Source organism: Peromyscus eremicus, chromosome 13 (assembly GCF_949786415.1).
Source record: "Peromyscus eremicus chromosome 13, PerEre_H2_v1, whole genome shotgun sequence".
NCBI lineage: Eukaryota > Metazoa > Chordata > Mammalia > Rodentia > Cricetidae > Peromyscus > Peromyscus eremicus.
The window spans coordinates 39797360-39809650 of record NC_081429.1 but is presented as its reverse complement, the minus strand read 5'-3'; the positions used below and the strand labels follow the sequence as shown (position 1 = coordinate 39809650).

Genomic DNA, 12291 nt, shown 5'->3' with positions numbered 1-12291 from the left:
TTTGGGAATTTTCTAACGTACTGAACAAAATCTTGGCTCCATTTGTCTTTTCCCCCACAGCCTCACACTTGATTGCTCTCATGCCTGTGACGTGAGAAAATATGCGGACATGTTTACGTGTAGTGAGCACCCTGTGCGTGTCATGACCTCTCTTGTACTGCTGTATCCCTTCGTGGAGAGAGAGCTGGGTCGTTGGTTTCTGAATGGAATCTGTCGTGGAGAGCTGGTGTACACGTGCCCTCAGATCCCCCCTGCGCTCACCTGGGGTGGTGCTCCTCTCCCAGGAGACAGTGAGGACTCCAGTGTCAGGGTTTGCCTCCAGGTGCAGGTTCGTTGGCGGGGACAGTGCTACAGAGAGAAGAAAAGCGAAAAGTTAAAGTGAGCACAAAACATTTGGTTTGTGAAATGTTTCCTTTACTGCCTCTCTCCATCCTTCTCTCCTTTTTTCCCCTCCCTTTTGTCCCTTCCCTTTAGGATCATTAAAAATAGAGAAAGTATACTATAAAAACACAGTGACAGTAACCCTCTGATAGAGGATTGTTTTTTTAAGATCAGTGCTATATTGTACCACTACTGAAATTGCTTCATCCTGCCTGTTTGGAGGACTTTGGACACAGAAGGAACATCTCCAGTGCCAATGCTGTGGACGGCAAGACACCAGCTAAGCCAGCGACATCAAATTCTGAAGACTCTAATGACGTAGCTAGGGGGTGGACTCTTCTCCTTCTTCTGTTCTCATAAGCAAGCTGTGGCACCAGTATCAGAAGAATTAGAGGAATCTGTTGCCCTTTTTTGAGACAGGCTCTCACTGTGCAGCCCTGGTTGGCCTAGAACTCGCTATGCAGACCAGGCTAGCCTCAAACCCTCCGCTATCTGCCTCTTTCTGCCTCCTACGTTGCTGGGATTAGAGGTGTGCATTATGACAACCAGCTCTTCCGCCTCCAGCTTTTGGTGTAGGTGAGGCTGGCCTTGAACTCCCGATCCTCCTTCTTCACCTCTCAAGCACTAGGACTGAAGGCATGCATGACCACACCTGGCTTTTGTAGTCTTTTTAAACAGTTTAAAAGTTAGAAGGAGGAGGAAAGGTCTTCTTACGCGTCACCACCCTGTTGACAATCGGTGCATCCCTCTCCTGGCCATCTCTCAAGACTTGGATTGTGTAAGTGTATTCTACGCCTGGAGTCAAGCCAGACACAACGATGCTCCCCGATTCCGAGGTGACTTCTCGGGGTGCTTCGCCTCCCTCGCTTGGTCGTACACCCAGCTGGATGGAGGGAAGCAAAATCAGCATGAAGGATGAACATCGCAGAGCTTCCAAGAGCTTGCAGGTACGCTAACACCGTGAGACCTCCTTGAAAAATCCACACTGTGCTTTTTATTGGATGGGTAACAAGTTGGGGGTTCGCTTTAGTTATTTTGCAATTAACTGGAGAGTGTCTTCCTTGGGCACCAGGGACGTTTATAATAGAAAGTTCCAGAGAAATGTCCTCACAGCTGTTTGACGAAGACCCTTCTGGTACATACCAGCAGTACACAGGGAAGAAATCCCCTAGGCTCTGCCTTTAATGAGTTACTCACGTACAGTTAACTTTCTAGTTATTACCAGCTACTCTGACACTTGGAAATGAAAAACACATTCCCATGAAGAAGTGTGTTCATAACTTCAAAAGCCTAGGTAATACTATCAAACAGTATTCGACTCAAGAGAAATTCATCATATTCTCTGCAGCTGCTGCAACTCTGAATGACATTATTAAGGGAAACTAAAAAGGTGCATTGGCGGTCTTCCTAAGGAGCTCCTGTATTTGAGTAACATGGCCATCAATATGGCTATTTGCATACTAAAAAAAATGAAGTGACCTTCGATCTATTTTTTTTTCCTTCCTTTCAAACTATCAGGCTTTGATTTCCAGGCATAATAAACATTTCTTTTTTCATCCTTTGAATGCCAAAGGATGGAGTCTTTAAAAGATATTCATTTGTATTCATCATTTCCCTGGTATCATTACTTGAAAGAACATGACTCCAGAAATCTAAAACGAAGACCTCAATTTTAACTCCTATTAAGAAATTCACCCACAGGGCTTTGAACAAGTTGAGAGGAAACTGATTGGATAAAAATGTGATTTTGAAGTGACTCTAAGTTTAATTGGTCTCCCCAAATTGGCTTCCGTGAGCTTCTTGACACCCATTTAGAGCAACCCATCAAATGAAGTTCTCCTATACTTTTATTTTTAAAATGGAGTTCCCTAGGGGGATGGACAGAAAACAAAACAAAACAACAAGCTCTATAGTCCCATGCTAATGGCTTTCTTCCTTTGCAAAAGAGGAAAAAATAATAATTAAAAAAAAAAATCCGCAGTGCAGGCAAGGTCTTGCTCTCACAAGGCCCTGGAGTACGACCATAGAGGAAAAAATAATAATTTAAAAAAAAAATCCGCAGTGCAGGCAAGGTCTTGCTCTCACAAGGCCCTAGAGTACGACCATAGGGCTTCACAAAACCCACGTCTCTAGCATGCGGCTGTTTTTCCCATAGGCAGAAATGGGAAGGCACTTCTGGGCTCTATCATGAGAGGTACATGTTCGACTCACCTTGAAGCCAATCCTTGGAACGGGGGTCCAGGTGATCACAATGGTCGTCTCTGTCACCTCGGTGTTGTATGGTGGAATGGATCGCATAGGCTGCACTGTAAAGGAACCAACGTGACGTTCAAAACCTTAGGCTTGTAGGCATTGGCCAGGACTGCAGACGCACAAGTATTTTCACCAGAACTTGGTCTAACCAGCAAGTGGACAGAGAATGTAGCCCGGGTTCCTTCATCGACTGAGAAGCTGAACATCACTGCTTCATAATCAGTAACGTGCAACACCATGTCACCCAGGGCCCGAAGACAACAGTATGGTGATTCTCCACGTCCAACATTGGGCTGGGGCCTGAATCTCTGGCAAAGACCCGTCACTCAAACATAAGTAAAACAAGGGGCCAGGTGAGCTCAAAGTAAGTCCCTTTCCATTTCTTGGTTTTTATGACCTGTTATAGTTTCATCATATCATATATCAAAACCCCTTTAAAAACACACAACTGCTCACCGAAAACCAGTAAGTAGTCATTCTGTTTCTGTATCCTTATGAACAAAGATGAAACTACAGGGGTAATCTCAAAGTAGCTTCATGCCGAATTATTTCACAATAGTGCAAAATTACTTTTCGATGCAATTAGAGAGTCTGACACTCTAAAAACGCGCTACAAGTTCTAAAGATCCGTCCCTCAAGCATGTGATGGATCATTCAGAATAATAATGCTACAGACATTTGGGACCTAACAACCAGAAGCAGGAATTACAACGAAAGTATGCTTCGTATTCTCTTAGTATCCTGAGAACACCATCAATTTTTTTAGTGAAAATACTGATTTTTTTTAAATGCATGGGCCAGAGACAAGGTTCAGCAGTTAAGATCAAACACTGCTCCTGCAGAGGACCTACGTTCAGTTTCCAGCATCCACGTATATACCCACCCCTCCCACACACATACACACATTATTTTATTTTATTTTCTGTTTTGTTTTTGTTTTGAGACAGGGTTTCTCTGTGTAGCCCTGGCTGTCCTGGAACTAACTTTATAGACCAGGCTGGCCTCGAACTCGCAGAGATCCACCTGTACCTGCCTCCCAAGCGCTGGGACTAAAGGTGTCTGCCAACCACTGCCTGGTTATTTTTTAAAAAATGAAAATTTAAAAGAGAAGTATGTACACAGAATTAAGATAAACATTTTCAAACACCTTGCAGGTTTGATTATAAATGTAGAACGGCAAGGCCCCAGAAACCGAGATATGAGTTGTTAAATTCAAAGGTGTTTGTTAAGTATGTTAATAGCCCCACTCACTCTTTCCTCTGTTTTCCAGGCAAATTCTTTTCCTATTGGAATAAACCCCACAGAATGCATTTACATAAATTATGAATGGCTAGTTACCCTCCAGTCATACAAACAAGGATTAATTCCTTGTTTGTTTCTTTCTCTCCCTTCTTTCTTTAGTCAGGGTCTCGTGTAGCTCAGGCTAGCCTGACCTCCTCCCCCACTTCCTGTAACCCAGGAGTGCACCACCATGACACACTGTGTGTAAATGCTGGAGATCAAACCCAGGAAAGCAAATGCCCTTCCAACTACACTCCATCCCCAGCCCCAAACGAGGAAGAAAATGTTTCCATCTCTCACTGTACTCAGCTCCATATTTTTTTTAATACGACATGAGAATTCAGGTCCAATATTACAATTCTTCCATTTTTATCTTCTCATTTTGGATTTCTTGTCTCACTTTTCATTTTTATTTTGAAATGTAAGTCAAATATGTATGCACCGACTTATGGAGAGACTGCTGTAGTGGATGAACTGAAGCCTTGTACTGACTGACTACCTGCTGTGTTAGTGGGCGGTTCACAGGTATGTCATTTTGATGGCATTTGAGGGAATTCCGGTTGGTGACCTGAAATCACACACTGCTCGCCTGCTGCCAACTTTACACGCCTGAGCCAGTCCTGGGTGACCATTTTTAACTGCTCACCCGAAACAATTCAGAATGAATAATCCTTCCCCAGCACTCGGGAAGCAGAGGCACACAGATCCCTGAGTTTGTGGCCAGCCTGGTCTACAAAGCAAGTTCCAGAACAGCAAGGGCTACACAGAGAAACCCTGTCTAGGAGTGGGGGAGAGGGGAGGGGCGTTGTAGTGGGTAGCCATTCCAGCTTTGGTCTGGAAGTTCCAACCCCCATTGAGGCTTTGGTAACTATCATGCCTACAAGGCAGGGCCAAGAGAGGGCCCTGAAGACCTGAGATCCGGATGCGCCGGCTCTCTTGGTTCCTGGACCCTGGACGCTAGGGGTAGACCAAGGAGAGTTCTCCAGAAAACACCGCCGGACTGCACTGCGTCTTTCCCAGAACCCTCAACCTACCTATCCCTTCATTTGTAAGTTACACCATTAAATAAATCTCCCTTTTAACTACGTGGAGTGGCCTTAATAATTTCACCAATAGGGGGTTGTGGACCAAAGTAAACAAACAAAACTCAGAGCAGTCCATTTCTTTCACCTGGTCAAGGTATTTTTCTATTGCTAGAGCCCAGCAGTAAAATCTTCCCATCTCGAGACGATACTACCTTGCCTAGGCAGCCGATTACAGGAAAATCAGCAAACCACAAACCCACAAACTGATGTCAGACAAAGGATGTGCCTGTAAGTATGAATTATGGGTTCTGGCAGGGGCTGTTAGGTAAGGAGCAATCTGACTGTGGAGAGATAAAAATATGCCCTCCCTACAGGAGTAAATCCAGATTTACTAAAGCTCCCGAAATTAAAGTTCATTGGCCCTGCTGATGTTTACAGCCAGAGACTATTTGAGGTTCAGATGGACTTGTGTTACCCCTTGCTTACATTGGTTTATTTAAGTCTGAGCCTCATTGAGCTGTTTTTTTTGTTTGTTTGTTTGTTTTGTTTTGTTTTGTTTTTAAACAATTTATCCTTCAATTACTCATCTACTCAAAAGTTTTGGGAAAGTACACTATGTAGAATGAAGTATGTTAATTAATCTTCAGCTGTCTTCAAATTTTACTATTACTCCCAGAAGCCACCTAGTAAGAGGTAATGTGCATTGAAACCTCCAAGCTGATTCACTTGAAGGACATCTATTAAAAAAAAAAATGGGTATTTGCAAGAAAAAACAGACATTAACTCCATGAGAGTGGATCTTAGGCTATCTCAAAACCAGGCAACATAAAATAGCAAAAATTTAAAATGAATTCTCTTGCAAACTAAAAGCAGACTTCACTTGCCTGTGATTAGCAAATTCATAGGAAAGAGCCTTCGTTGTTTAAACTCACACCAAATAAACAGGCAAGTAAGTTTGTGGTAAATTATAGATTCCCATGGGGGACAGCTGACAAGAATCTTCTTTGAGAAATTCCAGAGTAATTTACAAACTAAAGTTTTCTAGATTATTGTTTATATATATATATATATATTTCTTTTTTTCTTTTTTTTTTTTTTTTTTTTGAGACAGGGTCTCTCTACATATCCTTGGCTGCTCAGGATCTCCCTAATGTAGACCAGGCTGGCCTTGAACTCACAGAGATCCACCTGCATCTACCTACTGAGGGCTGGGGTTAAAGGTGTGCACCACCACCACGCCCGGCTTAGATTACATTTTAACGCTTTTGTGAATCCATATTTTAAAATCAGTCAAAGAAGACTTGTTGAAAGCTCCCGGAAAGCCGAGAACGAGGGGCACGCAGCAATAACTGAAGAGAGCATGCTTATGGTAGGTGCTTCCATAATTCAAGGTGTCAGGCTGAAAATAACAAATAAGTGCTCAGCAAGCAACAGCCTCATAATCCTTTGTCATGTAAATGGAGCGCACTTAGTAGAGACAGAGCTTGGGAATACTCGCCTTTATTGGGATGTAGCTAAATAAGAGCTTTAAGGCCATTTCCTCTAAAATGTTGAGTAAAAGGATAGCCATGGCCAGAAATTCTTGTATTTTTTTTCCTCTCCGTGGAGTTTACAGTTTAGAGAAGAGGAAACCAGGTCTCAGCTCTGTGAGGTACTAGAGCCTGAAGCAGTCCAGGCTCTCCAAGAAATCACTGGCTTAACCTCTCAGTCTATTTGCTGGTGTCCGGGGTGGTGTTTGTTTTGATGTCCAGAATAATGTGATGATACTAGTTATATTAGATACTGATTATACTCTGTCTGTTAGTATTTAGTCAATATTTTCTTCTTTGTGTGTATATGCATGTGTGTGTGCTCTACATGTCCCTGAAGTCTGTGAGGAAGACAGAGGTCAGCATTAAGGAACTTCCTCTATCAGTCTCCACCATATATAATATATATGTGTATATGATATATATATATACACATATATACACGCACATATATATACATACCTACAGATGCATGCATGTATGTATGTATATATATATATTTTTTAAAGACAGGGTCTCCTATGTAGTCCTGATGTTCTGGAACTTGCTATGTACATCAGGTTGGTGTACAGAGATCCACCTGCCTTTGCCTCCTGAGTGCTGGGATAAAAGGCGCGCACCACCACACAAGGCTTCTGCCACTTAGTTTTTGAGAACCTGGAGTAACTGACTAGCAAGACTGGCTGTCCGCCTCTCCAGATCCTCTTGTCTCTGTCTCCCAATGCTAGGACTACAAGTATTCACTACTGCACCTGGCTTTTTATGTCCGTGCTAGGGAACCGAACTCAGGTCCTCACGCGTAACCAGCGCGGACTTTATCCACTGAGCCATCTCCCAAGCCCTCCTGACTCACAGTGTTATTAGTCCAGGAGGACAGAAGGAACTTGGAAATACCTTCAAATCCACACACTGCTTCCTTCAGCAAGGAAATCTTGCTTCCAAACATTTATCAGCCCAAGCCAAGGCCATGTGCTGTGATACCCATTCTGGCGAGGTGCCGTATCAGTAACAAATATTCCCAGACCACCAGGCAGTCCACAGCACACTTTCAGAGGTACTACTATAAATGACGCACTATGGTTTTTAAATTAACTTTCAAAGCGTAGAAGGACAGAAAAAACCCAGCATCGTTAAGAACACGTAGCTTCCCTCAGGAAAGGCTTTTGAATTTCAGCTTACGGGTAGTAAAGACTCCGGTGGCTTTGGGGCTCTGCTGGTTGCCTTTCACGGCCACCAGGGTCACAGTGTACTCAGACCCAGGCTGCAGATTTCTCAGGGGATACTTGGAGGCTGAGGGTCCCACGTTGTACTGCTTGGGCTGGCCTCCCCGAGTCAGGCCCACTGTCAGTCGGTAGCCTGCTATCCGGGCCCGAGGTGGGGTCCAGGTCACCAGAACCGTTCTGTCACTTTCATTGACAAACTGAAGGTTAGTGGGAGCATCAAGTTCTGGGGAAAAAAAAAAAACAAAAAACAAAAAACAAGATGAAATATGTCAAGAAATGTTTAGGTCAATAATTACCACGCGGAGAGTCTCCAGCTTGATTAAATATTCCAAGTTTTCACTCCTCAAGGTTGAAACTAGAGAGCCACATCCCTGGAAACTGAGGTTCTTGGGGACTGAGGGTAGTGTAGAACTTTGCCAAAACTCTGTCAGTTATGAGAATTCACTGACCTTTTTCACTGGCCCGTCATCTTTAGGAAGGCTAATTTTCTCAGCAAGATTTACCCACCACCACCCTTGGAAATTATAGCTACGCTGGAGTGACAGCATGTTTTTTTTAAAGCAAAACACTTTGCAAACCCCACAATTTGCTTTGGGCAGGAAAGGTTAAGGGAGGAACAGGCTCAGGGCAAGGACAGCTTGGTCCAGATTGCAGGCAATACACTAATTAACGTACTGTTGACCGACTAGTCCTCCTCTGGAGAAAGAAAAGCTCTCTCACAGGGACCTGATTGCAACAACTGAAACAGACACGCAGGACCCCAGTCTCATGGTGGGACGGTGGGGAACTTCTACGACCAGAAGGAATCACATAGATCATCACTTTCCTTTGTGAGGATGATAACTGGGTTTCCCATGGGAACTTAAAATATCTTTTAGGAACTTTCCAGAGACGGTTGTGTGTCCTATGAGAGCATGAGCTTTGGAATCCAAAAGGCAGTTCAGACACACTTCAGTCACTTCCTGGACACAGGGCTGAAAAGGACCTGAAGTTTCTTCCCATCTCCTGAGCTACACACCCCTGTCTGCCTGGCATCTGCTTGTCTCAAATTCTACTGTAGTATTAAGAGACTACACTTTAACTTTGATATAGATATATCTCATTACACATACAAACAAATGTACTTAAGGGCTGGGAACATTGGTGGAGCACTGTTGATTCCCAGCACCAAGGATAAAAGAAAGAGACAGGGAGGGAGGGGGAGAAGGAGGAAGAGAAGGAAGACAGAGATGCACTGAAATTGCACCTCCATGTCTCCATTAGCAAAGAAAACTTTTTCTAACTCTCTTAAATGCTCTCCTTCCTACATTGCAACTGCCTGCATGTGCATGTTAGAAGTGGTGTGCATGTTAGAAGTGGTGTGCATGTTGGATGTGGTACACATGTGAGAAGCAGTGTGCATGTTAGAAGTGGTGTGCATGTTGGATGTGGTACACATGTGAGAAGCAGTGTGCATGTTAGAAGTGGTGTGCATGTTGGGTGTGGTACACATGTGGGAAGCGGTGTGTATGTTACAGTCAGCATCCTTGGAACCCTTGTTTCTTTCTACCTTCAACATTCTTTCCTGCTGGATGTTTTATGAACCCTAAGCCATGAACCTGGGAGTGAGTAGCATGTGGTGTATCACAGGCAGAACTGAGGGTGTAGAGCCTGGAGGCACGGCAAAAGGACAGACAGACAGGCAGGAAGAGGACATACTGGTGGTCTGCTGCGCAGTCAGAGGCTTGCTTTCCCTGCCCTGGTTCACGGCAAAGATGCTGAACTGGTAAGTGACCCCAGGGGTCAGCCCGGTGATTTCGGCAAAGGTGTTCCTGCTGACAGGCAGTCTCTGTCCGTGTTCCCCAGGCAGGTTGACAGGGAGGACATCCACGCGGTAGCCAGTCACCGCACTATCAGGAGGGGTCCACATGATGGTGACTTTCACATCCGTCACTTCCACGAACTGTAGGTCCTTGGGAGGGGGAACTTTATCTAGCAGACAAGAGAAATGTGTCATTCCAAATTCCCACTGCGGGTTGTGGCTAAAAGTCTACTCCCTGAACAATCGAGGCATTTCTTAGACCCATCCGCTCTTGGCCAATACTGGCTTTTCCTTCTTACTCAAAAAATGAGATTTTTTTTTTTGTGTGTGTGTGTGTAGATATTCCTGGTTAGTTTAACTGATGTTGGAATCTTTATCTAGTGTCTACAGATAGGCATAAAAGCAAGAAGTTGAAGTAAATACACAAAATAAAAATGCTTTCACTTTAAGATGCTTCCAGAAAAACTGGTATATTTGTTTAATTGGCTCATTTGATGGTTGTTCAGAGAACAGATTAAGTAGTTCTTGGGTGTCTTAGGAAAAATAAGATGAGACCTTGCCAGTTTTTAACCAGAAAACCTAATAGTTGTCTTTGATAAGTTCCTTCCTAGTGTTGATATTTCAGCATTTAGATTAGCAGTACTCCACCTGTAGGCTGAGACCCCCTTGGGGTCGAATGACGCTTTCACAGGGGTCGCCAAAGACCATGAGAAAACACATATGCTTATGATTCATAACAGTGGCAAAGTAAGTTATGAAGTAGCAATGAAAATAATGTTATGGTTGGGGGTCACAACATGAGGAACTGTATTAAAGGGTCGCAGCATTAGGAAGGGTGAGAACCGCTGATTTAGGTGGCGGCAATGTAGAAACTGTTGACAGAGACAATACAGTTCGCTCTCAGGGACCTGTCACGTGACTTGCACTTCCGTCCTCCCTGGAGGCTAAGGGAATGAATTTAATCCACCTAGGTTTTATCTTCCCCTGGAAGGTTAGAGCTGCTGTCTGGTCCAGACCTACAAGATCAGACAGCAGGAGAGGTGGTGTTTTTAAGTTACCGGGCCGTGGGATGCCGGTAGTCTCTTGCTGGATGAACACGGGTGTGCTCTCTTGGTTTTCCTCCACAGCATAGATGGTGATGTTGTACTGCACACCAGGCTGGAGGTCACTGAGGGTGACGGAGTTGGCAGTTTCAGGAAGGTTGAGCTCTGTGCTGCTCCCTTCAACCGAGGGTGAATAGACGATTCTGTACCCTGCAGGTTTAGGAGGAAAGTGTCTAGATACATAGTCTTCTGAAGCCGAGGCTAGACAAATAATAAATCTCTCCTTTCTAATGGCCCTCTGCATTTTGTTTGACAGTTTGTTAAGAATCAGCAAGATTCTTTCGGGGTCTTTTAGTGTTATCATTTCCTACCATATAAGGACTGACGAGCACAGAGATAAGAACAGTGATACAAATCTTTTAACAATAAACGTCCTTGAAGACAGGATCCTTAACAAATGTCAATTAGTGAAGCCATGGGGTGAGATATTCATAGTACTCCCATTTCTCTTCTTGGAGCTGTGGATGGGGGAGACAACTGAGGAAGGAGCCTGAGCACTGTCTGCAGCTTTGGGGACCCTCACTGATGATGGGGAAGCAGCAGCCCCACTCCCTCTCCAGCAGTGAACATCAGGTTTGCAGGAAGAGTCCACCTCTGCAACCCTTAGAAACTGCTTCAATGGGCCATGGGGCGGGCTGGCTTCACTGGCTGTATGTGCACGTGTTGGGGTGGGGTGAAAAATGGATTTGAGGGAAAACAATCCATAATGAAGTAGCCCTGGAAGATTTGAAGTACACACACACACACACACACACACACACACACACACACACACACACTTCTAACCACTTAAATGGGAGATTTAAAGATGATGCCAGTCTAGTTAGAATTTTCTCCTTCCACATCTATATATCCAAGTAAACACAGAAGCCAAGAATGACCTGTGATGGGTGCCTGGGGTCTGCTCCACCGAACAACAATTGAAGTATCATCAACCTGGTCCACGGTAGGATCTGGAGGGGCATCGGGTGCTAACAGAAAAAGAAAGTCAGTCAATATTGCTACAAGCCCATGCTTTCTAGTAAAAGGGCCTTCAAAAATTTGTTTTTTAAAACAGTTGTCTTGTAACGTACACTAGTCTGAAACAGCCTCGGCCTCCCGAGCCTGGGATTACACACATATGTATCGTATCACCCATCATATCCCACACCAAAAGATTCTTTGAACACGATTTAGAGTGCACACATACCTGTCGTCTGTGATGTGGACAGGATCAAGCTCTGCTTTCCCTCTTCAGATATCTGATAGACATTGACAATGTACTTTCTGCCTGGGAGCAGGTCAGGGATGTTCACAGAAGTGGCCGTGCTTGGAAGATCTTTGAAATAAAGGGAGAGGTCAGTGGCCGGAGCAAACCAACCTTCTCTGGCTTCTAAGAACTCTGTATTCGTAAGACTGGGAGGAATACTAGTGAGTAGGCTGCAATTTCCAATGTGTATTCTTTCATTTTCCATTTCTTCCCCAAAGATGTATAGTTTTTAATAACCTCCATCTGATATTTTAAATAGAGCTATTGTTAGAAATCAGGATAGTAGCCATGGGTGGAAGTTGGAAGAATATTCATATTTATTTATTTACTTACTTACTTATTTATTTATTTTTATTTTCAAGACAGGGTTTCTCTGTGTAACAGTCCTGACTGTCCTGAACTCACTCTGTAGACCAGGCTGGCCCCAAACTCATAGAGATCCACCT

General features: G+C 44.0%; 1 protein-coding gene across 8 annotated transcripts in view; it reads right to left on the bottom strand.

Moving 5' to 3' along the window:
* The window catches only part of Fn1 (fibronectin 1), a 73206-nt gene that overhangs the window by 36357 nt on the left and 24558 nt on the right, over positions 1 to 12291 (bottom strand). For all 8 annotated transcript variants that reach the window (XM_059278056.1, XM_059278058.1, XM_059278061.1 and 5 more), the window contains exons 16-23: positions 11786 to 11914; positions 11478 to 11567; positions 10552 to 10746; positions 9391 to 9663; positions 7649 to 7915; positions 2593 to 2687; positions 1096 to 1264; positions 262 to 348 (exon numbers count right to left, since the gene is read on the bottom strand). In XM_059278056.1, the coding sequence (XP_059134039.1) occupies positions 262 to 348; positions 1096 to 1264; positions 2593 to 2687; positions 7649 to 7915; positions 9391 to 9663; positions 10552 to 10746; positions 11478 to 11567; positions 11786 to 11914 (1305 nt within the window). The remainder of the gene's footprint in view (positions 1 to 261; positions 349 to 1095; positions 1265 to 2592; positions 2688 to 7648; positions 7916 to 9390; positions 9664 to 10551; positions 10747 to 11477; positions 11568 to 11785; positions 11915 to 12291) is intronic.